This window comes from Pleurodeles waltl, chromosome 11 (assembly GCF_031143425.1).
Source record: "Pleurodeles waltl isolate 20211129_DDA chromosome 11, aPleWal1.hap1.20221129, whole genome shotgun sequence".
Lineage (NCBI taxonomy): Eukaryota > Metazoa > Chordata > Amphibia > Caudata > Salamandridae > Pleurodeles > Pleurodeles waltl.
Genome location: NC_090450.1, coordinates 1024900820 through 1024926773, shown reverse-complemented (window position 1 = coordinate 1024926773; position 25954 = coordinate 1024900820). Strand labels below are relative to the sequence as shown.

At 51.2% G+C, this 25954-nt stretch overlaps 1 protein-coding gene across 1 annotated transcript in view; it reads left to right on the top strand.

Moving 5' to 3' along the window:
• AACS (acetoacetyl-CoA synthetase) overlaps positions 1–25954 on the top strand; it is a 285977-nt gene that overhangs the window by 130537 nt on the left and 129486 nt on the right. Inside the window, exons 5-7 of the mRNA XM_069215374.1 lie at positions 5115–5212; positions 15010–15124; positions 18017–18098. Coding sequence (XP_069071475.1) covers positions 5115–5212; positions 15010–15124; positions 18017–18098 — 295 coding nt within the window. The remainder of the gene's footprint in view (positions 1–5114; positions 5213–15009; positions 15125–18016; positions 18099–25954) is intronic.

Genomic DNA, 25954 nt, shown 5'->3' with positions numbered 1-25954 from the left:
TCTCTCTGCAGGTCCAATTTGCGACCTCCTGGTCCCTCCTGGGCCCCAGCAGCGTCCAAAAACGCCAAACGCACGATTTGCGTGTAGCAAGGCTTGTTGGCGTCCATCCGGCGGGAAAACACTTCTGCACGACTCTCCAAGGCGTGGGGGATCCATCCTCCAAAGGGGAGGTCTCTAGCCCTTGTCGTTCCTGCAGTATTCACAGTTCTTCAGCCTAGTAAGAGCTTCTTTGCACCAACCGCTGGCATTTCTTGGGCATCTGCCCATCTCCGAGCTGCTTGTGACTTTTGGACTTGGTCCCCTTGTTCCACAGGTACCCTCAGACAGGAATCCATCGTTGTTGCATTGCTGATTTGTGTTTTCCTTGCATTTTCCCTCTAACACGACTATTTTGTCCTTAGGGGAACTTTAGTGCACTTTGCACTCACTTTTCAGGGTCTTGGGGAGGGTTATTTTTCTAACTCTCACTATTTTCTAATAGTCCCAGCGACCCTCTACAAGGTCACATAGGTTTGGGGTCCATTCGTGGTTCGCATTCCACTTTTGGAGTATATGGTTTGTGTTGCCCCTATCCCTATGTTTCCCCATTGCATCCTATTGTAACTATACATTGTTTGCACTGTTTTCTAAGACTATACTGCATATTTTTGCTATTGTGTATATATATCTTGTGTATATTTCCTATCCTCTCACTGAGGGTACACTCTAAGATACTTTGGCATATTGTCATAAAAATAAAGTACCTTTATTTTTAGTATAACTGTGTATTGTGTTTTCTTATGATATTGTGCATATGACACTAAGTGGTACTGTAGTAGCTTCACACGTCTCCTAGTTCAGCCTAAGCTGCTCTGCTAAGCTACCATTATCTATCAGCCTAAGCTGCTAGACACCCTATACACTAATAAGGGATAACTGGGCCTGGTGCAAGGTGCAAGTACCCCTTGGTACTCACTACAAGCCAGTCCAGCCTCCTACACTGATGAGCTCTTAGCAGTGCTTGTGTCTGGTAAGCTCTCAGCAGTGCCTGTGTCTGATAAGCTCTCAGCTCAGTGAGCTGTCAGCATTGCCTGTGTTTGATGAGCTCTCAGCAGTGCCTGTCTCAGCGAGCTCTCAGCAGTGCCTGCCGCTGGTGGGCTCTTGGCAGTGCCTGTGTCTGATGAGCTCCCGGCAGTGCCTGTGTCTGATGAGCTCTCGGCAGTGCCTGTCTCAGCTCAGTGAGCTCTCAGCAGTGCCTGTGCCTGATGAGATCCTAGCAGTGCCTGTGTCTGATGAACTCCCGGCAGTGCCTGTCTCAGCTCGGTGAGCTCTCAGCAGTGCATGTCACTGGTGGGCTCTCGGCAGTGCCTGTGTCTGATTAGCTCTCTGTAGTTCCTGTCTCTGATGAGCTCTCAGTAGTGCCTGTGTCTGATGAGCTCTAGGCAGTGCCTGTCTCAGCTCAGTGAGCTCTCAGCAGTGCCTGGTGAGCTCTCAGTGCCTGTCTCACCTCAGTGAGCTCTCAGCAGTGCCTGTGTCTGATGTGCTCTCGGCAGTGCCTGTCTCAGCTCAGTGAGCTCTCGGCAGTGCCTTTGTCTGTTGAGCTCTCAGCAGTGTCTGTCACTGGTGAGCTCTCGGCAGTGCCTATGTCTGGTGAGCTCTCGGCAGTGCCTGTCTCTGGTGGGACGCCGGCACTCTTGTTGAGATGCTTCCAATAAATGCCAGTCTTGGCTCATCCGTGGGTGGGCGCATTGATTTACAGGCAGCTTGAAAGTCAGGGGCGATGCTTTTGGGAGGGGAGACCCCCCAATAAATGTGCTTCCAGGTATGGGGAGGTCTCCGTCTGATTGCAATGGAAATTTGTACAGCCAAAAGACACACACTGCCCCCCCCCCCCCCCCCCCCTCGTTCGGAAAGACTTCACAAATGTTGCTTATTTCACTAAATGTTGTGTTTTCTCTCACTCGGTCCCCATCCCTCCCTTTCCGCCGCCCCTGGCCCCTCTCATGCACCTGCTTATCGTATGACATGACGTATTTAGCATTATGTGCCAGCCTGGTTGTTTATAATCTGAAGCCCCCGCCTTACTGACCAGGCTGCGCCCCTGTAAAGTAGCTGTTGAGGTCTGTGAATACTCCGGGTCTGCCTGAGCACGCACAGCACTTCTTGAAGTTGTGTGCCATACACAGCAGTCTGACTGTGCCCACCTGGACTCACCAACCTGTACCGGTGTGCCATACACAGCAGTCTGACTGTGCCCACCTGGACTCACCCACCTGTACCGGTGTGCCATACACAGCAGTCTGACTGTGCCCACCTGGACTCACCCACATGTACCAGTGTGCCATACCCAGCAGTCTGACTGTGCCCACCTGGACTCACCCACCTGTACCAGTGTGCCATACCCAGCAGTCTCGGAGCTGTGGCTACCTGGACTCGCCCACTCTTTACCCATGTGCCATACACCGCAGTCTGGGAGTTGTGCCTACCTGGACTCACCCACTCTTTACCAGTGTGCCATACACAGCACTTTGTACCAGTGTGCCCTACACAGCAGTCTCGGAGCTGTGCCTACCCGGACTCACCCATTGTAGGAAGTTGGCTCTGTATATACTATCTCAGCGTGAGAGTTAGTGGGCACAGAGACCAAGGGCTCCCCTTAGAGGTAAGATAGTGGCAAAATTAGATAATTCTAATGCTCCATTTTATGTGGTCGAGCAGTAGGCTTATCAGAGGGTAGTGTTAAGCATTTGTTGTACACACACAGGCAATAAATGAGGAAACACACTCAGACTTACTCCAGGTCAATAGGTTTTTATATTGAAAAATATATTTTCTTAGTTTATTTTAAGAACCACAGGTTCAAGATTTACAGTAAACACTTTACTTTAGGAACTTTGAATGAAAACAATATAATGTACAGTCTTTGTAAAAATGGCAATAAGCTATTTTCAAAGGTGACACAGTGCAAAAATCAACAGTTCCTGGGGGAGGTAAGTAAAGGTTAGATTAGGAGGTAAGTAAAACACTTACAAGTCTCAGTCCTGGGGCATAGGCAGCCCACCTTTGGGGGTTCAAGGCAACCCCAAAGTCACTGCACCACCAGCAGCACAGGGCCGGTCAGGTGCAGAGGTCAGAGAGGTGCCCAAAACACATAGGCGCCTATAGAGAACAGGGGTGCTCTGGGTTCCAGTCTGCCAGCAGGTAAGTACTAGCGTCCTCGGGGGCAAACCAGGGGGGGTTTGTAGAGCACTGGGGGGGGACACAAGTAGGCACACAAAACACACCCTCAGCGGCACAGGGGCGGCCGGGTGCAGTGTGCAAAGCAGGCATCGGGTTTCAGATAGAAAACAATAGAGGGACCCGGGGGTCACTCTGGGGGTGCAGGCAGGCACAAGGGGGGCTTCTCGGGACAGCCACCACCTTGGCAAGGCAGAGGGCCACCTGGGGGTCACTCCTGCACTGAGGTCCGGTTCCTTGAGGTCTGGGGGGCTGCGGGTGCAGTGTTGGTTCCAGGCTTCGGGTCCTTTGTTACAGGCAGTCACGGACAGGGGGAGCCTCTGGATTCTCTCTGCAGGCGTCGCTGTGGGGGCTCAGGGTGGTCGTCTCTGGTTACTCACGGGATTGCAGTCGCTGGGGAGTCCTCCCTGAGGTGTTTGTTCTCTGGATCTTGAGCTGGGGGCGTCAAGTGCAGAGTGTTAAGTCTCACGCTTCCGGCGGGAAACGTGCAGTCTTTGAAAGTTGCTTCTTTGTTGCAAAGAAGTAGCTGGTTTTGAACAGGGCCGCTGTTCACTGGAGTTTCTTGGTCGTTTAGTCCAGGGCAGTCCTCTGAGGCTCTAGAGGTTGCTGGTCCCTGTCGGATGCGTCAGGCCGGTAGGGCTGGGGCCAAAGCAGTTGTCATCTTCCTCCTTCTCTGCAGGCTTGTAGGTCAGCAGTCCTTCTTGTTTCTTCAGGTTGCAGGAATCTGATTTCCTGGGTTCAGGGTCGCCCCTAAATACTCAATTTAGCGGTGTGTTTAGGTCTGGGGGCAGTAGCCAATGGCTACTGTCCTTGAGGGCTGCTAAACCCTCCTTGTGCCCACTCTGTACCAGTGTGCCATACACAACAGTCTCAGAGCTGTGCCTACTTGGACTAACCCACCTGTACCAGTGTGCTATACACAGCAGTCTCAGAGCTGTGCCTACCTGGACTCACCCACCTGTACCAGTGTGCTATACACAGCTGTCTCAGAGCTGTGCCTACCTGGACTCACTCACTCTGTACCAGTGTGCCATACACAGCAGTCTCAGAGCTGTGCCTACCCGGACTCACCCACTCTGTACCAGTGTGCCATACACTCAGAGCTGTGCCTACCCGGACTCACCCACCCTGTACCAGTGTGTCATACACAGCACTCTGTACCAGTGTGCCATACACAGCAGTCTGAGCTGTGCCTACCTGGACTCACCCACTCTGTACCAGAAACTATCACGCAGTGGGTGGTCGGGTGCTGCCGCCCTGTGGCCAGCTGGTGAACTTACTGTGTGTGTCTCAAATGGTCCAGGATGTGATAAAGGTAACTGGAGGCTTCTCACGTATTCAGGGTCAGATGGCATAAGTGTGCCAGGGCGGCTTGGTGGGCACAGCATTGGCTCTGTGGGCCCTAAGAGGACCTGCACAAACCCAGGATGGGGCTCTTGTGGACCCCCCGCTTTCCTCCCAGGGCACGTAACTCAATCCATCGACTTGTATAGTGCTGCTTATCACCGAGTGGGTATCCGGGCACTGTGGACCTCTTCTTGTTCCTCTTCTGGTCACAGCAGCTTAGAGCACTACATGAGGGCAGGGTGGTTTCCCCTCATCCATACCGGACTCCCCTGTGCCCAACAACCTCTGCCTACTGGAGGGGTGGGGGAACCCCAGTATGTTGTTGCTGATTGGAACACCTTTCATTGTTTGGTTCTGGTTTCTGTGTCTCCTTTTCAGTTCTGTTTCCCGAGGCATTTCTGTGCTTTCACTGTCTTTGCGTGTCTTTCTTAATCTGCACGGAGTGTGCGAGGGTGTGGGGGCGCCGCGGTGCCCACAGTGTGCACACGGCCGACCCTCCAGGCCCGAGGAGGGCTCCAGTGAGGCTCTCACACTTTCTCTTTTTTTAACAGGATACATGCCCAATAGCATCCAGACCCTGGAGGCCATGCTGGCGGCAGCGAGCATCGGGGCCATATGGAGCGCCACATCCCCCGACTTTGGAGTCAACGTAAGACACCAGTTTCCTTGTAGTATGTGTGGTATGTGGTTGTGGTGTGTGGGTGTGCTCTGTGGGTGTGGTGCGTTGGTGTGCTCTGTAGGTGTGCTCTGTGGGTGTGCTGTGTGGGTGTGGTGTGTTGGTGTGGGTGTAGTGTGCTTGTGTGGGTTTGCTGTGTGGGTGTGCTGTGTGGGTGTGAGTGTGCTATGTTGTTGTGGTGTGCGGGTGTGGTGTGTGGGTGTGGTGTGCTGGTGTGGTGTGCTGGTGTGGGGTGTGGGTGTGGTGTGCGGGTGTGTGGGTGTGGTGTGTGGGTATGGGTGTGGCGTGTGGGTGTTCTGCATGGGTGTGCTGTGTGGGTGTGGTGTGTGGTGTGCAGCTGTGGGTGTGATGTGCTGTGTGGGTGTGCTGTGTTGGTGTGTGGGGTGTGGGTATGGTATGTGGGTGTGGTGTGCTGTGTGGGTGTACTGTGTGTTGTGTGGGTGTGGTGTGCTGGTGTGCTCTGTGGGTCTGGTGTGAGGGTGTGCTGTGTGGTGTATGGCTGTGGGTGTGCTGTGTGGGTGTGCTGTGCGGGTGTGGTGTGCTGTGTGGGTGTGCAGTGTGGGTGTGCTGTGCGGGTGTGCTCTGTGGGTGTCGCGTGTGGGTGTGTTCTGTGGGTGTGGTGTGTGAGTGTGGTGTGCGGGTGTGGATGTGGTGTGTGGGTGCTGTGTGTTGTGTGGGTGGGGTGTGTAGGTGTGCTGGTGTGGGTATGCTGTGCGGGTGTGCTGTGCGGGTGTGCTGTATGGGTGTGCTGTGCGGGTATGGTCTGCACCGAGGGCTTTGCGTTTACTGAGGTGTATGCTGTGTGCTGATAGCACCTCCTTATAGCGATGTCCGCTTCACTGTGCTCTTCACCACCTGTACAGCTTCAAGAAGGCGGGACATGGGTGCCATCTTCCTGAGTGCCTCCATAGTGGAACCATTTGGGTCACATGTAAACAAGTGAGTGCCCCTCCAGTGCATCAGTTTAGGTCACGTATGCGAATGAGCACCCCCATAGTGCAGCCGTTTGGGTCACATGTATGCGAATGAGCACCCCATAGTGCAGCCGTTTGGGTCACATGTATGCAAGTGAGCACCCCCGTAGGGCAACCATTTGGGTCACATATATGCGAGTGAGTGCCCCCATAGTGGAACCATTTGGGTCACATGTAAATGAGTGAGGGCCCCCATAGTGCAACTGTTTAGGTCACATATATGTTAGTGAGTGCCCCCAAAGTGCAACCATTCGGGTCACATGTAAGTGAGTGAGCGCCCCTATAGTGGAACTATTTGGGTCACATGTAAGCGAGCCAGTGACCCCTTAGGGCAGCCGTTTGGCAATCAATGCACCTAGATCAAGTCCTACTGCGCCTGTCTTCAAGGAGCTTCGCTGGCTGCCTGGGCAAGTCAGAATATCCTTAGAGAACCTTGCAGTGTCCAGAGGGCTCTATCTTTTGATCCAGGTGTCTCAACTGATTTCATTCAAGCAGAGCTTTGCACTCGGCCCTGGCTATGGTTCAAGAAGGCCAGGCTCGGAGGACGCTCCTTCCCACTGTTGGCTCCCTTTGGCGAATTGTTCTGTGTCTTTAATTAAGTGGCTTCTTATATTCTTAGCGCCGAGAGGCCCTATGGGTGACCTGTGTGTGCTAGAAAAGAGATCTAACATTAACTTTCTAATTGGTTCCCATAGCAAAGCCCAGTCTCCTTTGGCTTGGGAAGAGGTTCTCTCTGTAGAGAGAAGGGATAGGTGCCTAGCACGGGTTTATGTTGTAACTTCAGTAGGTTGTGGGTGAGTTTGAAGCTGGAGGGTTGTGCGAAAGGATTGCGCGTCTTCTAGGGTGGTAGGATCATCAGTGACTGACCGATTTATGTACATAAGGCAGTCGGTAGTAGCCAGTTCCATTGTCTACTATGATAGTTGATTCAAGGCATACGGGGCTGTGTTCTGTGCATGTTCTTGGTGTGTGAGAGAGCAGAGGTGTGAACTTGTCGATACCCACCTTTATAGAAGATTGTGCTGTGTTGGATGTGTGTGAGTTCTTTATCTAATGTGTGTTGTTGGGTGTTAGGTCTGACGCCCCGTTAGAGGGGTGCGTTGTAAGGCATCTCTGAACTGCTACACCGACGGCCCTATTACGTTTCCCCCGGGATGTAATGGGATCGCAATAAGGCGAAAGCGGTATCTGTCATGTTTCTGATGGAGTTACACCCTCTGGCGAACTCTAAAGCCGGCCCCTTGTCTAGTGTGTCCTGTTGAGACTCTGTGTTGTCTGTTCTCACATCATTTGCGGAAAAGGTTGAGACCATCCAAGCAAACAGCGGGGTTGGATGGGATCCGGGGCCAGTGAACTAGAGAGCAGCGGGTGTGAAGCGAATACGTGTAGTGTGTGTAAGATGGTCTCTCCCAGCCTAACTCAGGCTGAGCATCTCTCCTCTGGTGATTGAGAACCAGAGCAGGTGCTTTGTGCTGGTGATAACGCGCCCTGACGGTCTCAGTCGGTAACTCCAGAGGAGTGAGGTCACAGGCCAAGCATGCAGCAAAGGTTCAGACATGCTAAGGTCCCTCTCACTACTTTGCTGTGAACCCCAGATGAATGCTCACAGTTACCCAAGGGAGGGGTACTCCTTTTCGGTGGTAAGTACAGTTTGTTCAGCGGGATCCCTGGAACGGAAGATCCAGCCCTGGACGTGGATGGTCTCCATGGTCTCCATGAGTACAGCTCCCTCACTCTGAGCTCCAGTGAAGGCCCATCCAGCAGGGATCTGTGAGCTTGCTGCAGCTAAGACCATCCACTGTATTGTGCAGGCTCCACAATGAACTTAATCCCACCGAAGGGTAACATTTCTGCTGTCCCTAGGCTCTGTCCTACTCCAACCAGATGAGCTGCAACCCGCCTAGTGCAGAGGAGGGACATAACATGTGGCTCAAAACTACTAAGCTGAAGCCGCGTGCATGTACACTCAGTTGTTGGTGGTGATATCCCACTCCCTCTTGTAAAACTTTGCACTTGTATAGTGCACTACTCACCGGTTAGGGTCTCAAGGCGCTGTACGCATACCGCTGTGGAACCCCTCCTGGCTTTTCCCTGTGAGGCGCTCACTCCTGGACAGCCCCAGGGTGAAGCCAGACATCCAAGCTCTGTGAGGGCCGTTGTGGAGATTAAGCAAGCTATTGCCCAGAGTTACAGAGTGGGACCCATTAATTAGATTAGGCACCGAGGTGAGAATTATCTGGTCCAAGGTAATTGAGCCCAAGTCCTGCCGAGGTGGGAATTGAACCCTGGTCCCGGTCCAGATCTCTGCATCAGGGTCTGCTGCTCTAACCATTGTGCCACACTTCTTGTGGGTGCACACCCTCACCACTTCCGCCACGAGTAAGGAGCCTTCATACCATGATTCTGACCAGTAGCGTGTGACCAGGATGGTGTTGTGAGTAGTGGAGGTGCACATGCTGGAAATGTAACTCTCATTGTGTGTCCTGGTTCTCTCCTCTTCCCAACCTGCAAGTAGCTTCTTCAACAAGCAGGGACTACTGGAAGCGCTGAGGTGAAAGGTACAATCTGCAGCCATTGCTGTGAGTGTGGGCATTGCTTGAGAGCACGCATCCAGAACTTGGTGTTTGCAGAATACATGAGGTGGCCCATGTGGCTGCCTTGCAGGTCTCTGATGTGCACGTTTGGAGACTGGAGCGGAACGTGCCTTCGCTCTGGTGGAATGGACCTCTGATAACCCCTGCTGAAAGATAACCAAGTTAGAACTGAGTGTTACCCACCCAGCATCGGAGACCTTCTTACCTCTATCAGAGGAAGAAAGTGTCCTCCTCTCCAGGTGAGAATTAAGTGCCAGATTAACTGATGCCTTGAAGAACTTCCTGTGGAAAAGAAGTGTGGGAAGCAAACGTCTCAATGTAGGAGGAAGGTTGAGAGCACCATGAGAGCAAAACATGCATAGATCCGAAGAACCAGCAGCAGCCGCTGGGCGCAGGTCTGACCTGCTTAGGACATGTCTCATAACAGCGACAAGAAGGAACTTCAGGTCACAAAGCTGAGGGCCCAAGCGACCTGCATGGGAAGGAAGAGCTGTTTAACCTGACTAGCGATATTCACATTTTACAAAGTAATTGTGAGAATATTCTTTTGTCTTTTTGAGGGGCCCGAAAACTTTCTTGTCTGTGAGTAGGGGCTTGGTGGTGCAGAACAAAGTCTGAAGACCACCTTTCTGGTGTGAGATGGTTCCTATGGTTCTGGCAGGCTGCAGTGTGGAGACAGGCCTTTTTGGAGCACGCTGACTGAGGTTGTGCGAGTCTAGAATGGGACAGAGAGCTGCTGTCCTCCACTGCCCAGACACAGTGGGCATAGAAGCCCCGAGTAGCTTGTAGAACGAGAAGTCTCTGACCCTTGACAGAAATGTAGTAAGTGCTGAGTGATGTTCCGGGCCAGAGATGGGATGAGAGGGTTGGACGGGTGCCCAAGGCACAGAGGCACAGGACCTGAGCCCACACCAGTCTCTGTAGGACCCCAGCATCTCAACTGCTCCCACGTGTTGGCTTCAATCAAGCGGTTGCATTTCAGGAGGGAAAGAGGCCAACATAGCAAGAGTGACCGAGTCAAAGGTGGGAGCGAAGGCAGGAGAAGCACAAGGAGGGAACCTGCGACAACCATGAAGGCCGGTGGTGGGGCGAAGTGAGGGAAGATGCCCAAGCAGTGATCACATGCAGGGAGAGAGGAGATCAGAGGACTGATGCATCCACTCCAGGGAACTGGCTTTGACTTCTTGGTCACAGGTTCAAATCACCATCCTCTCATTCTTCCGTGATCGGTAAAATGGGTACCAGTGAGCTTTGTACCAATAAACTTCTGATATTGAGCACCAGGAGGCCCAGGAGTGAACGTGTGCTTTACAAATACATGTTATGGTTTGTTAAGATGAGAACACGCACTGGCAAATCAAATAGGCCTGGCTTGCATTTAGAGCCCTGACCTTGGGGCTGATTTCGAGTTAGGGTGGCTGTCGGTATGGCAGGCTATTTTGCTCACACAGTGCTGAGGGTCTTCAGCCCAGTGAATCCTGTATACTGGGTCGTGATCCAGTCTGTAATTATCTTCTGGAGCTCCAAACCTTTTCTTCTTCCAGGCTGTCTCCTACCGGGTGAGCATAGATGAAACTGTCCCCCAGCATTTATGGCAGAAACATGAACAAGTCTCACGTGCAGATATAGTGCTCCAAAAGTCAAACATGCGATAGTTAACTTGTTTCCTGAGGTTTATACCCGTGATGGTGCAGTAGGAAGTAATTCATTCTCATAGTCCTTCCCCATAGGAAGCTGGCCTGGTGTGTGGTGAGTACCACAGGTACTTACACCTTATACAAGGTCCAGGTATCCCCTCTTAGTGAAGTGTAAACCATGACTAGAAGCCAGGCTCTCCAGAGGTAGCTCTGCATGAGCAGCCAAGGCTTATCTAAGAGACATGCAAAGCTCATGCAGTACCACTGTAGTCACACAGCACTCACACACATGAAAGAAAACACTCAGTTGTACAAAAATAAAGGTACTTTATTTTTTGGCACAAATCACCACAAAATACTAGACAGGTGACCCACCCTAAGGAGGTAAGTAATACACTAAATATATACACTAGCAACCACAAATAAACATAGAAAATGTTAGAAAACAGTGCAAACAGTAATAACCAATAGGGACCCTGGGGGAGTACAAACCATATACTAAAGAAATGGAATGTGAATAAGGTACCCCCACCTAGGTAAGTAAGATGTGTAGAGGGGAGCTGGGGGTATTAGAAAATCACAACAGTAAGTAACACACACCCCCCTGCGAGCAGGAATGCAGGAGTAAAACACTGGATTTTCCCCCAAACCACCCAAAAGGAGAAAAAGAAGAAAAAGACACCCAGAGAAGACTGAAAGAAAACCAGCGGTGGATTCCTGAAGAAAGAAGACCTCTGGAGAGAGGGCACTGAGTCCTGAGGCACAACAGAGTCTAGCGGGGGCAGGAGCTCCTACCCACCACACTGAAGATGCAGGAGTTGGTCGATGGTGAAGAAGAACAGGTCAGCACCGCAGCCCAGAAGCCGGAGACGAGTTCCTGATGGATGCAGGAGGAGGCCCACGCTGGAGGGAAGATTACAGTCGGGGGGGTTGGTGCAAGAATTCCACCAATAAGCCTTAGGAAAGGCAAATTCACAGTTGGAGGAAAAGAGGTGCTGCCAGGGACCAGCAAGGCCCAGGAGGACTCTGTCAATGAGGGGGAGACACAGGGGACCCCCGCGTCGCAGAAGGCCCACAGGAGCAGAGACAGCACCCACAAGTGTCCCACAGGACAGGGACACAGAAGTCGCTGAAGCAGCCCACGCAGCACCACAGGGGATTGGTCACCTAACCAGGTAAGCACCTATGAGGAGGGGGGCTCTGACGTCACCTGTCTGGCATGGCCACTCAGATGCTCCCAGAGTTCCCTGCCAACCTTGGAATAAGTTGGCAGAACCCAGAGACCCTCTTGAGGAGGAGCACTGAACACAACCCCTGGGGTCACTCCCCTTTCCATTGTCCAGTTTTGCACCAGAGCAGGGACTGGGGTCCCTGAACCGATGTAGACTGGTTTATGCAAAGAGGGCACTAAATGTGTCCTTTAAAGCATTGCCAGTAGCTTGGGGAGGATACCCCTCCCAAGCCTGTAACACCTATTTCCAAAGGGAGAGGGTGTAACACCCATGTCCCAAAGGAAATGCTTTGTTCTGCCTTCCTGGGCTTGAGCTTCTCAAGCAGCAGGAGGGTGGAAACCTGTCTAAGGGGTGGCAGCAGCTGGGGGTCCCGGGAAAACCCTGTAAGACTGGTGATAGCAATGCTGGGGGTCCTCTAAGGAGCCCCCAGAGTGCATGGAAATATCCTTCCAATACTTGCAACAGTATTGGGGTATGAATCTGGCATGTTTGATACCAAACATGCCCAGGTTCGGAGTTACCATTAGGTAGCTGGACATAGGTAGTGACCTATGTCCAGTACGCATATAGTCCCCGCCCTCTTAAAGTCCATTAAAATGGGGCAGGAGTTCATGGGGGCACCTCTGCTAGTGCACCAGGTACCTGCACCCTGCCCTCTGGGCTGAGAGGGTCTACCATAGGGGTGACTTATAGTGACTTGGTGCAGTGACCTGGTGGTGAAAGGGTGCATGCACCCTGTCACGTAGGCTGCATTAGCAGGCCTGCAGAACCCTTTGCATGGGCTCCCTATGGGTGGTAGAATAACTGCTGCAGCCCACAGGGATCCCCTGGCACCCCAATGCCTTGGGTACCTAGGTACTATATACCAGGGACTTACATTGGGGGACCAGTATGCCAATTGTGGGGAGACATAGGTACAATTTGGAGGAGAGCAACTGGGGTCCTGGTTGGCTGGAACCCAATAAACACAGTCAAACATACTGACAACAGGCAGAAAATGGGGGTAACCATGCTAAGAAAGAGGGCTCTTTCCTACATTCCCGCTTGACTAGTGTAGGAAAGTAGCCTCTTTCTAGCATGGTTACCCCCACTTTTGGCACGTTTGTCAGTGTGTTTGACTGTGTCTGCTGGGATCCTGCTAATCAGGACCCCAGTAGTAACGCTCGCTCCCTTAAATTATGTTTGTAGGATACTGGTAACTCAGTATTTCACTCCAAAATTGGCACACTGGACCCCCCCTTATAAGTCCCTTGTATATGGTACCTAGATACCCAGGGCATTGGGTTTTCAGGGGGTTCCTATGTGCTGCAGCAGATCTTTTGCCACCCATAGGGAGCCCATGCAAAGGCTTCTGCAGGACTGCGGTTGCAGCCTGTGTGAAAGGGTGCATGCACCCTTTCACTGCCATTTACACTGCACCAGGTCACTTATAAGTCACCTATATGTCAGGCCCTCTAGCCCTCAGGGCAGGGTCCAGAGCACCTGTGTGTGAGGACACCCCTGCAATAGCAGAGGTGCCCCCACAACCTCCAGGACCATTTTCATGGACTTTGTGAGTGCGGAGACGCCATTTTACACGTGTACTGGACATAGGTCACTACCTATGTCCAGCTACATAATGGTAACTCAGAACATGTTGGAATCATACCCCAAGGCTTTTGCAAGCATTGGTTGTATGATCCAGTGCACTCTGGGGGCTCCTTAGAGGACCCCCAGTATTGCCATTCCAGCCTTGTGAGGTTTTCCAGGCAGCCCCAGCCGCTGCCACCTCTCGGGCAGGGTTCTGCCCTCCTGTTGCTTGAGCATCTCAGGTCCAGGAGTGCAGAAAAAAGGATTTCCTTTGGGAGAGGGGTGTTACTAGTGCAAGGGTGCTCTCACACTTAGTAACTTTGCACCTAGCCTTCATTAAATGAAGGTTAGACATATAGGTGACCTATAAGTTAATTAAGTGCAGTGAAAATGGCTGTGAAATAATGTGTGCACTATTTCACGCAGGCTGCAGTGGTAGTCCTGTGAAAGGGTTTGTCTGAGCTCCTTATGGGTGGCAAAAGAAATGCTGCAGCCCATAAGGATCTCCTGGAACCCCAATGCCCTGGGTACCTAGGTACCCTATACCTGAGACTTATAAGGGGGGTCCAGTGTGCCAATTGAAATTGGTAAGTTAAGTCACTAGCCCATAGTGACAAATTTAAAAGCAGAAAGAGCATAAGCACTGAGGTTCTGGTTAGCAGAGCCTCAGTGACACAGTCAAGCACTATACACACACACACACATTAGGCCATAAATTATGAGCACTGGGGTCCTGACCAGCAGGATCCCAGTGAAACAGTAAAAACATACTGACAGATAGGTAAAAATGGAGGTAATAGGCCAAGAAAGATGGCACTTTCCTTCAGCACCCTACAGGAACTTGCCATGCACACGTCAGCAAAAGGCTCTGTGTGTTCTCATATCAGCAGAACCTCACATTGACCAGTAGACCAGTGTCTCACTGGCTAAGGTAATCAGGACACGTCACATTATCCATCACCAAAGACTGTATGCAGCTGCCAATGCTTTGTGTTATACCCAGGAGAGAGACAGTAGTATTTGTCCACTAAAAGGACATGATTGATGCCCCCTTCATGTCACAGCACAGGTCGTGGTCCCCACATGGTTATGGACAGACATATGCCCCTGCACATGCTAAATTAGTGTGACTCTAGGACTAAAACAGCAGTCATGATGCCAGATACACATGCAGTTGGGCACAGATTACCATGCAAGGGCCATTCCTGTCCTAATACTAGGGTGACATCCTCACGTGCGGGCAGGTGGCAGCAGGGTCTCTTTAGCTTCCTAACGTGTTTGGACATCATGCTGACACAGGTTTAAGGTCTTTTAACCTAATGTGCTAATGTTGTTTCCTAAAAGCTGGGTCGCATTCAATTTATTGCCTCAGTGAATAACCAGACGAGGGAACACGCAGCCATTGGCAGAGGGGCATCATAGAAGAAGGCTTAACCCCCCTAATTAAAGACACTTCTCAGTGTATGGGCAGGGTATGGGCTGCATCAGTATAGCGCCTTGTAGCTAGGTGACATCTAGGTGCTACAGTGCACTAGTGCTTCACAGGACCAGGCAGTGATTCCACTGGTATTGTAGTAGTTGATGGGCTCTTTCAAGTAGGTGTTTGTGATTTGATGTTAAATTTGTAGTGTTTGAATATTTCACTGCTATGCACACGTCTGTCTCTCCTCGAGGGCAGATGTGAGATTATTTCCATATATTATTATTGTTTTTCATTGGAATCTGATCTGAATGTGACTGTCATTCTATTTCACTTTTACACAGGGTGTGCTGGACAGATTTTCCCAAATCCAGCCCAAGCTCATCTTCTCGGTGGACGCTGTCATCTACAACGGGAAGGAGCATCCTCACCTGGAGAAGCTGCAGAGTGTGGTCAAAGGTGGGCACAACTTATGTTGTTTATCCAGGGCCTCGTGGATATTGTGTCATGAATGTGACTCGTGGGGCCTTGTGGGTGTGTCTCATGAACGTGCTTCATGATTATGTCGCACCTGGAGAAGCTGCAGAGTGTGGTCAAAGGTGGGCACAACTTATGTTGTTTATCCAGGGCCTCGTGGATATTGTGTCATGAATGTGACTCGTGGGGCCTTGTGGTTGTGTCTCATGAATGTGTCTCATTAATGTGCCTCATGAATGTCTCACCTGGAGAAGCTGCAGAGTGTGGTCAAAGGTGGACGCAACTTATGTTGTTTATCCAGGGCCTCGTGGATATTGTCTCATGAATGTGACTCGTGGGGCCTTGTGGTTGTGCCTCATGAATGTGTCTCATTAATGTGCTTCATGAATGTCTCACCTGTAAAAGCTGCAGAGTGTGGTCAAAGGTGGGCACAACTTGTGTCGTTTATCCAGGGCCTCGTGGATATTGTATCATGAATGTGACTCGTGGGGCCGTTTGGGTGTGTCTCATGAACGTGTCTCATTAATGTGCTTCATGAATATGTCTCACCTGGAAAATCTGCAGAGTGTGGTCAAAGGTGGGCGCAATATGTCTTTTATCAGGGGCCTCGTGGATATTTCTCCTGGATGTGGGTGTGTCTCATTAATGTGCTTCATGAATGTCTCACCTGGAGAAGCTGCAATGTGGGGTCAAAGGTGGGCACATATGTCTTTTATCCACGGCCTCGTGAGTGTGTCTTATGGATGCATCTCATGTGGGGCCTTATAGATGCAGGCTCAGCGAGGAGGGACCTTCACTCTCATCATATGGGCTCAGCGATGAGGGACCTTCACTCTCACCATGTGGGATCAACGATAAGGGGCCCTCAGTCTCCCCATGTGGGCTGAGCGATGAGGGACCCTCAGTTACTGTATGGGCTCAGCGATAAGGGTCCCTCAGTCTCACCTTGCGGGTTCAACGATGAGGGACTCCCAGTCTCACCGTGCGGGCTCAACAATGAGGGACCCTCAGTTACTGTATGGGCTCAGTGATGAAGGACCCTCACTCTCCCCATGCGGGCTCAGCGATGAGGAGCCATCAGTCTCACCATTCAGGCTCAGCGATGAGGGACCCTCAGTCTCACCATGGGGGATCAACGATAAGGGGCCCTCAGTCTTCCCGTGTGGGCTCAGCGATGAGGGACCCTCAGTTACTGTATGGGCTCAGCGATAAGGGTCCCTCAGTCTCACCATGCGGGATCAGCGATGAGGGACCCCCAGTTTCACCATGCGGGCTCAACGATGAGGGACCCCCAGTCTCACTGTGCGGGCTCAACGATGAGGGACCCTCAGTTACTGTGTGGCCTCAGTGATGAAGGACCCTCACTCTCACTGTGCGGGCTCAACGTTGAGGGACCCTCAAGACCTTCACTCTCTTGAAAAAGATACCAAATTGTACAGTTTGCTGTACTTATTCCCCATAACGTGGCTAAAAATCCATAGATTAGGAAGGAACACAAATAAAAACTTGAATATGCTAGCCACATCTTAAACCTGCCTGTGTGTGTTGGGGTATCCTCATGAATTAAAAAACAGATTGCGGCAGAATTATATATTTCAGCACAGTTTCCCTATTTATTGACTATAGGTGACACAGTCAGCCCCTTCCAAGTACATTCTTAGTAACACATGCATGATTTGGAATCCACAACCCAGGCAGGGTGGAAGCAACTAAAGTCTTACAAATTCCACAATCACAGGCAATAGACAGCTGAACGTGACATCCTAGCCTGCAAGCTTGTACAGCTATGTATGTTCTTCATTACACAGACCTAGGAAGGGCGAACCCCAGATGCGTAACCCCAGTGGTACATGATTAGACCTCAGTGGTATTAGCATAGATGAACATATGCCTGTACTGCAGTCAGTGCTCTCTGGTACCAAGAAACCTACATGTGCAATGTGCCTCCCAAATTTAGCATTAATTATTGCGAAATAATTAGTTTTAGTTATTGGACCCATAAACTTTTGTCCCCAGAAATTCAACTTGTCAGTTTTACATATTTTGCTATCAAATGCAGGCCTTTTCTCTTGGACAATTAATCTAATTTCCTCAAAATAAAAGCTTGCATTTTCATCAAGTACTACTGCCACGCGTGGCCATTTATTATCCGCAAAAACTAGGGATGTCCATCCTATGGCAGGGATTCTTTTAATCTCCATTATGCCAGGGATAGCCAGGTGTAGCCAGAGTTAAGTCAAGGAGGCCCATGTTAAGTCTACGGTGAGTCCCTCATCTCAGGACAGTCAGAGTTTTGTAAAGTATGACCAGTTAGGGGCTGCTCCTGTGCCAGACAAGAGAATGCCCACAATATGTCAATGATGGGACATTGTTATGCCCGGGGCACTCAGAATGCTGCCAAGAATGGCCACAATATGTAACGTATGGGCTGCTGTCATGCCACCGGTTGGCGGAGTGGGGTTAAGGATGCCCCATGTATCCCGGAGGGTCAGTATTCTGGCAGATAGCTAAAGGTAGCCATAAACCAGTGCTGTGGCGTGGCAGGGAGACGCAATAGGCTCAGTGGTCACTGCATTCTCGGACTTTCCCCGGATGTAGGTCTCGCCTGTAATTGATCCTCCGAAGTCTTTTTCAGTCTTAGGAGGAGGTATGGGCTGGGCCTGTATTGTACCTCCCTCTTGGGTCCGATGAAGATATCTTGTGACGGTGCCTCCCGGAGCTCACCACTGCCTCATGGATGCAGATGACCTAGCAAGACTCAGTCGTGACTGAAGCCCCGCTCCTCTTGCACAGTCCTCATCTCTGCTGCTCTTCTACCTGGTACTTGAATCATACTCTAACATTTCTAATCATGCTTTTTACTCTTTTTCTTAGGATTGCCAGATTTAAAGAAAGTGGTGGTGGTTCCTTATGTGTCCCAGAAGGAAAGGATCGATATTTCAAAAATTCCAAACAGGTACCCAGATTGTATTTTGTTATTTTAACTTTGGAACTAGTGTTACCTGGAGGTGGAATAGAAGGAAAGGAGATTGGTTTCTTTATTATAGTTAAAGGCTCCATCTCTTCTCTGTATTCAACACTGCTCTGACTAAAATTAGCTCGTGGTATGGCTTTCTAGGTTTCCACTATTTACGTGTATGCAGGTATTTATTTAGCATAAACCGAGCTGGAGTATTGATCTGCAGGCACTAGGGTTGTGCAGAGGCTCCTATCGCCTGGGTGGGTGGTGCCTTCTGAAGAAACAGGCCTTGGTTTGCCAGTTTCTTTTGTAATTGAAGAATGGAGCGGCCACCCTGAGGGGATTCTGGCAGTGTAGCTAAGAAGCCATGCTTTCTGGCTTTTCCTGTCTTGCATTTTGTGTATCTAATGACTCTGAAGTTTTGCAGCCAGGGCAGACCTTGAGTTCATGCTGCCATTCAGTGAATTCCTGACTTACACTCTCTTGGGTACTTGAGCTAAGCCCTGCTCTTGCCCACTTTGGTTATAGATCGGTAGCACAGTGCCACAGACCTGCTTTCCTGGCGCAACACCCTACTCCTAGAGCCTGGTAGTTCAGGCATCTACTAGCAGGATTAGTCCACACTCATTCCTTACAACCTCCCACACACACAGACTCCGAGAATTGAGGCATTTGGGAAACGGGTGTTCACTTCAGCCCTTCACTCACTCAGCAGCAGCTTCCTGCTGGGTAGGTACTCCCGTGCATTATGGGACCTGCTCACAGAGATCTTGGCAGCCGTGCTGGAGGAATTCCGTGCCTACTTAGAGTAAACTATTCAGGAAGGCCTGGATGAGCACAGACACATTATAACATCAGGTCTGGACATTACTGACTGCTTAGGCCGAGCAGTTGTGACTAGTGTGGTGTTCTGGCACAGACTTCTCGTGTGATGTTGAGGTGTCACTCATGGATATGCCTTGATGGCTGTTGCATACTTGGCGGGAACGTCAGTTCCACTCTAGAGTGCTTCAATAAAAGTAGAGCCACAGAGTGCTCCATTAGTCTTTCCCCCAAGGCAGTATCCTCCACAGCCTTTCCCCTTTCGAGCACTCTCAAGGGGTTTTGCAGTGTAGGAGGCTGGCCTGGTCTGTAGTGCATGTCTCTGGACTCAGTGAACACCCTGCTTGCCGAACAGTTTTGTGCACTCATTTATGGACGTATCTGTAGCGCACACAGTCTTTGTAGGAGGCTAATCTGGTTTGTGGTGGGTACCTAAGGTACTTACACCTTGTACCAGGTCCAGTTATCCCTTATTAGTGAAATGTAGGCAGTGTCTAGGGATAGCTGTAGGCAGAGCAGCCAAGGCTGAACTAGGAGACATGCAAAGCTCCTGCAATATCAGTTTACTCGCACACAAGGAAGACAATACTCAGTGTTACCAAAAATAAAGGTACTTTATTTTAGTGACACAGTACCAAAAATATCTGAGAGGCTATACTCCCTTACACTATACACTAGTAACCAAAATCAGGGAAGTAAACAGTCATAATAGTGCAAATTAGTGAAAATGACCATCGGCTGCAATGGGCCTAGGTTGAGCACAAACCATATACTAAAATAGTGGCATGCGAATGTCAGTTTCCCTCCTAGGCAAGAGTAGTGTTTAGAGGGGCACTGGGAGTGTAAGAAAACACCAAAGGTAAGTAAAGTACCCCACCCCAGAGCCCAGGAAAACAGGAGTAAAGTACAGCAAGTTTTCTCAGAACACACTAGAAGTCATGATAAAGAATAATGCAAAAACCAAGCAAGACTGCAAGACACCAATGATGGATTCCTGGACCTGAAGACCTACAGAGAGAGGACACCAAGTCGAAGAACTGCTGAAGAGTCCAGGAGCAACACGAGCTCCTGCTAACCTGGATGAAGGTGCAAAAGTGGATCCTCTGGTTAGAAGAAAAAGTCAGCAATGTACCAAAGAATGCAGCTGCAGGTTCCTGCTTGGTGCAAGAGATGTCCCACGTTGAGTAGTTGAATGCAGGCTGGTTTTCGTCGGTGGATTGCGCTAACAAGCCTTGGCTCACGCAAAAGATGCATTTGGCCGGAAAAGACGCTACCCGGACTTAGGAGGGACCTGGGGGTCTCAACTCGGACTGAGGAGACAGAGGGGGCTCTCAGCACTTCAGAGAGCCCTCAGAAGGCCAGGCAGCACCCACAGGAGTCCCAGAACACAGGGACAAAGGAGTTGCAGCACTACACCGGAGGGTCCCACGCCGCTGGAGATCAACTCGGGGAGCTGAGCGTGGCAGGATAGAGTGCTGGGGACCTGACCTAGGTTGTGCACAAAGGGTTTCTTGGAGAAGCGCACAGAAGCCCTAGGAACTGCAAAACACGTGGTGCACAGGGGTACTGTCTGGCTCGGGGAGGCAAGCTCTTACCTCCACCAGATTTGGACAGCTGGACCTTTGGGCAGTCAGGGTCACTTCGGTCCACCACCTGTGTTCCAGGGACCACGCTCGTCGACAAGAGAGGGGGCCCAGAGTACCGGTCGTCGCTGCAGAGAGGTGTCTGCTGAAGCAGGGAAGTGACTCCGTCACCCCACAGGAGATTCCTGCGGTTCTTCTGGTGCAGGCTGAAGGCAGGCCGTCCTCAGAACATGCACACCTTGGAAACTGTTGCAGTTCCTGGCTGGAGCTGAAGTTGCAGGTCACAGGAGTCGTCCTGGATACTTTGTTGCAGTTACAGCGGTTCAGTCTGCGGTTGATCCGACGGTCACAAGCTGAAGCAGAGGATGCCGGGGATTCCTGGAGGAGTCTTGCAAACCGAATCTGAGGAAACAAAGCATTTCCTTTGGGAGAGGGTAGTTACACCTTCTCCCTTTGGAAATAGGTATTACGAGTATGGAAGGGTGTCCTCCCAGAGCCTCTGGAAGTGCTTTGAAGGGCACAAACGGTGCCCTCCTTGCATAATCCAGTCTACACCAGTTCAGGGACCCACAGTTCCTGCTCTGGCGCGACACTGTACAAAGGAAAGGGGAGTGACTACTCCCCTGTCCATCACCACCCCAAGGGTGGTGCCCAGAGCTCCTCCAGTGTGTCTCAGACCTCTGCCATCTTGGATCCAGAGGTGTGAGGGCACTCTGGAGGCCTCTGAGTGGCCAGTGCCAGCAGGTGAGGTCAGAGACCCCTCCTGATAGGTGCTTACCTGACTAGGTGGCCAATCCTCCTCTGAGGGCTATTTAGGGACTCTCCTGTGGGCTTCTCGTCAGATAACGACTTGCAAGAATCCAGCAACACTCCTCTGCACTTCTCTCTTCGACTTCTGCCAAGGATCGACCGCTGACTGCTCCAGGATGCCTGCAAAAATGCAACAAAGTAGCAAGAAGACTACCAGCGACATTGTAGCGCCTAATCCTGCCGGCTTTCCCAGCTGTTTCCTGGTGGTGCATGCTTTGGGGGCTACCTGCCTTCATCCTGCACTGGAAGCCACGAAGAAATCTCCTGTGGGTCGACGGAATCTTCCCCCTGCTTCAGGAGGCACCAAACTTCAGCATCAGCGGTACTCTGGGGCCCCTTTCATCCTGACGAGTGTGGCCCCTGAAACACAGGTGGTGGACCCAAGTGACCCAGACTGTCCAGCGGTCCAACTGTCCAAATTTGGAGGAGGTAAGTCCTTGCCTCCCCTCTCCAGACAGTAATCCTTTGCACAGTGTGAACTGTAGCTACAAGGGCTTCTGTGCACATTTCACGAAATCCTTCATGCACAGCCAAGCCTAGGTCCCCAGCACTCTGTCCTGCGATGCTCTGCTCCTTGAGTTGATCTCCGGCTTCGTGGGACCCTCCTTTGCAGTGTTGAGACGACCACAGTGTTCAGTCTTCTTGAAACCGTGTTCAAGTGCTTCTCTGGGTGCTACCTTCTTGTGCATGGGCTCTCTACATTGCTGAGGGCCTCCTCTATCTCCTCTCCCAAGTGGCGACATCCTGGTCCTTCCTGGGTCCGGGCAGCACCCTTTTTCTTCGACCGCAACTCTTACATCTAGCAAGGCTTGTTTGTGGTATTTTGCCAAGGAAACAACGCTGCATCCTCCAGTACTCCGTGGGACATCTTCTGCACGAAGGAGAAGTTCCTGGCACCTTTTGTTGTTGCAGAATCTTCAGCTTCTTCCATCCGGAGGCAGCCATTTTGCATCTTCATCCGGGGTTTAGTAGGCTCCTGCCCCTCCCTAGACACTTTCGTGACTCTTGGACTTGGTCCCTTCCCTTTGCAGGTCCTCAGGTCCAGTAATCCGTCTTCAGTGCTTTGCAGTCTGTTGTGGTCATTTCAAAATCATCTGTCACGACTTTAGTGTGTTTCTGGGGAAATCGCAGTATTTTACTCCTACTTTCCAGGTTCTTGGGGTGGGGTATCTTGGACACCCTTAGTGTTTTCTTACACTCCCAGCGACCCTCTACACACTACACTAGCCTAGGGGTCCATTTGTGGTTCGCATTCCACTTTCTTAGTATATGGTTTCTGTTGCCCCTAGGCCTATTGCATCCTATTGTATCCTACAGTGTTTGCACTACTTTCTGACTGTTTTACTTACCTGATTTTGGTTTGTGTGTATATTTTGTGTATTTTACTTACCTCCTAAGGGAGTATATCCTCTGAGATATTTTTGGCACATTGTCACTAAAATAAAGTCCCTTTATTTTTAGTAACCCTGAGTATTGTCTTTCTTATGATATAGTACCCATATGATATAAGTGGTATAGTAGGAGGTTTGCATGTCTCCTAGTTCAGCCTAAGCTGCTCTGCTATAGCTACCTGTATCAGCCTAAGCTGCTAGAAAAATACTACACTCTACTAATAAGGGATAACTGGACCTGGCACAAGGTGTAAGTACCATCAGATACCCACTCTAAGCCAGGCCAGCCTCCTATACCTGGGTACCTAGGTACCATATACTAGGGACTTATAAGGGGGGTCCAGTATACCAATTTGGAGTGGAATACTGGGTTACCAGTATGTAAGTACAAATTTGAAAGCAGAAAGAGCATAAGCACTGGCATTCTGGTTAGCAGGAGTCCAGTGACACAGTCGAGCATACTGACAAAACAGTAAAACATACTGACATGTAGGCCACAAACTATGAGCACTGGGGTTCTGACCAGCAGGATCCCAGTGAGACAGTAAAAAAACACACTGACAGTCACTGACAAACAGGCCAAAAATGGGGGTAACCATGCTAGAAGAAAGCCAGCTTCCTACATGTAGCCAGACAATATCATGGCCCAACCGTCCGCGCAAGATCCACCTCAGTCCTCTCGATTTTTGGTCAGGCATCCAGTAGACAATGTTCAGGCCCATGGGGAACCTCTCCGTCCCCCCGCCAGGTATGCAGGAGCCTCTGAACCACTTTAGTGTGTCCTTACAGCTGTCGGAGGGCCAATTGTGCAGAAAGTATAGGCTTTTTTGGCAAAATGGTGCCACAGACAGAATCCTGGCATTGTTCATAGGAGCATGATGTTTCTACGGATAGTTCAAGAAAAATGGCACAGGCCTTCATCCTTTTTTAGATCTCTGACTTTTCAGTTTCTTTCTGGAAGAGGACAGATTCAAGATGCTCACATGTCCCAGGTTCTAGCTGGCCTGGATTCTGGAGACTGGAAGGCGGCGCTCGTCATGCAGGACGCCTATTTCCGAGTTCCCCTTCTGCAGGCCCACAGGAGCTATATGTGGTTCAAGGTGAGGCAGGAGCATTTTCATTTTACCGAGCTCCCCTTCGGCGTTACCAGTGCCTCTCGGGTGTTCATGAAAGTGATGGTGGTCGCAGCATATGTTCAGAGGTTGGGAATGTCAGTCTTTCCCTACCCTGATTACTGGTTGTTGATGAAGGCCTTGTGACACTCAGTCATGGAGCTCGTCCAGATGACGGTGAACCTCCTGACGTCATTGGGGATCACTATGAATGTGCCAGAATCATACCTGATTCCTTTGCAGAGTCTCCCTTTCATCAGAGCCTTCCTGGATACACTGCACTATCTGGCCTTCCCTCCAGATAAACGAGTCCAGGGCATTCAGGCCAATATACAGATGCTTTAGCCTTGGCCCGAAGTCTCAGTGAGGATGGGTCTGAGGCTTCTTAGCCTCATGGCTTCCTGTATCCTGCTTGTTGACCATGCCAGGTGGTATACATGGGCTCTGAAGTCTCAGTGGGTCCAAGGCCAAAAGAACTTGTCAGGGTCCATTCATGTTTTTGAGGAGACTGCAAAACATCTGCAGTACTGGCGGCTTGGACGCAATTGGACAGTGGCCAGACCCCTCTCCCTACACCACCCAGAGTTGACAGAGGTGACAGGTGTATCACTGCTGGGTTGGGATATCATATGGGAGAGGTGGATATCAGAGGGCTTGCGTCTCCAGTGCGTACCCATCCCCACATCAGCGTGTTGGAGTTGCGGGTCATCTCCTAGGCGTTGAGTACCTTCCTGCTAACCATCAAGGAAAGGCTAGTGCATGTTTTCATCGACGCACCACCATGTGGTATTGCAGCAAGAATGGCTGAGTGGAGTCCTGGGTCAGGTAGCCCCGCTCCTCTGGTACTGGCTGAATCACCAGGGCATTTCCCTCATAGTGTAGCACCTTGGGGGATCTTTAAACTCCAGAGGGGACAAACTCAGTCAGCGACGCCAAGTGCATCATAAACTGCAGTTCCTCACGACTATAGTAGTATTGCAAGAGCTTTGCATGTCTCCTAGTTCAGCCTTGGCTGCTCCGCTACAGCTACCTCTAGGGAGAGCCTGGCTTCCAGACACTGCCTACATTTCACTAATAAGGGATACCTGGACCTGGTATAAGGTGTAAGTACCTTATGTACCCACTACAAACCAGGCCAGCCTCCTACAAAGACTGCGCTACAGACACATCCACAAATGAGTGCACAAAACTGTTCAGCAAGTTGGGGGTCCTGTTCCTAGGTCCTATGTTGAACAAAAGAGCAGGCAAAGACTTTCCAGCTAAAGAGAACATTTTGGGGGTCATTCTGACCTTGGCGGTCTTTTCGCAAGACCGCCGAGTTACCGCCGCGGTGAAGACCGCCGACCGCGGCGGTATGCCGCTGTGCGCATTCCGACCGCTGGGAGCGTTCCGCCGGAAAACCGCCAGCAGCCACACTGGCGGTCGGCGGGAAGGTGGAGACTGGTCAACCTCCACCGCCACGCCAGCAGAACACCGCCCACAGAATTACGACCCACATTTCTGTGTGGCGGTCTTCTGTTGGCGGTCTTCTGTTGGCGGTCACCTCCCCATGGCTCCTGTCGCCTCCCGGAGGACCAACGCACAAGGTAAGTTGATCGTCCGTGAGGGGAGGGGGTGGGGGGGTGTTGTGTGATGTGTGCGTGCATGGGGGTGTGCGTGTGAGTGTGTAGAGGGGGTGTGTGAGTGCGTGCATGCGGGCGGGGAGTGCTGCTGTGCCTATGGGCAATGTGTGTAGTTCGGCGGGTGCGCATGTCGGCATGTATGTGTGCGGGTATGTGTCCCCGTTGTGTATGTGTGTGTGTAGGGGGTGTGTATATGTGCATGTTGGGGGTGTGTGCATGTCGGGGTGCGTGTATGTGCATGTCGGGGTGGGGGTGGGGAGGGGGTTCGTACCACCTCTGGGGGGTGGCAGGGGGGTGGAGGGTGTGGGGGGAGGACTCGGGGGGGCAGTGGGGGGTGGGGGAGACCCCTATCAGTGCCAGGGAAGGAATTCCCTGGCCCGATAGTGCCTACCGCCATGGTTCGCATGGCGGTTCCCGACCGCCAGAAACCGCGGCGGTAAGCAGGGTCATGATACCGTTGGCGGTCTTGGGTCGACCGCCGGACCGGAGTGCGCAGACTCCAGCCCGTCGGTC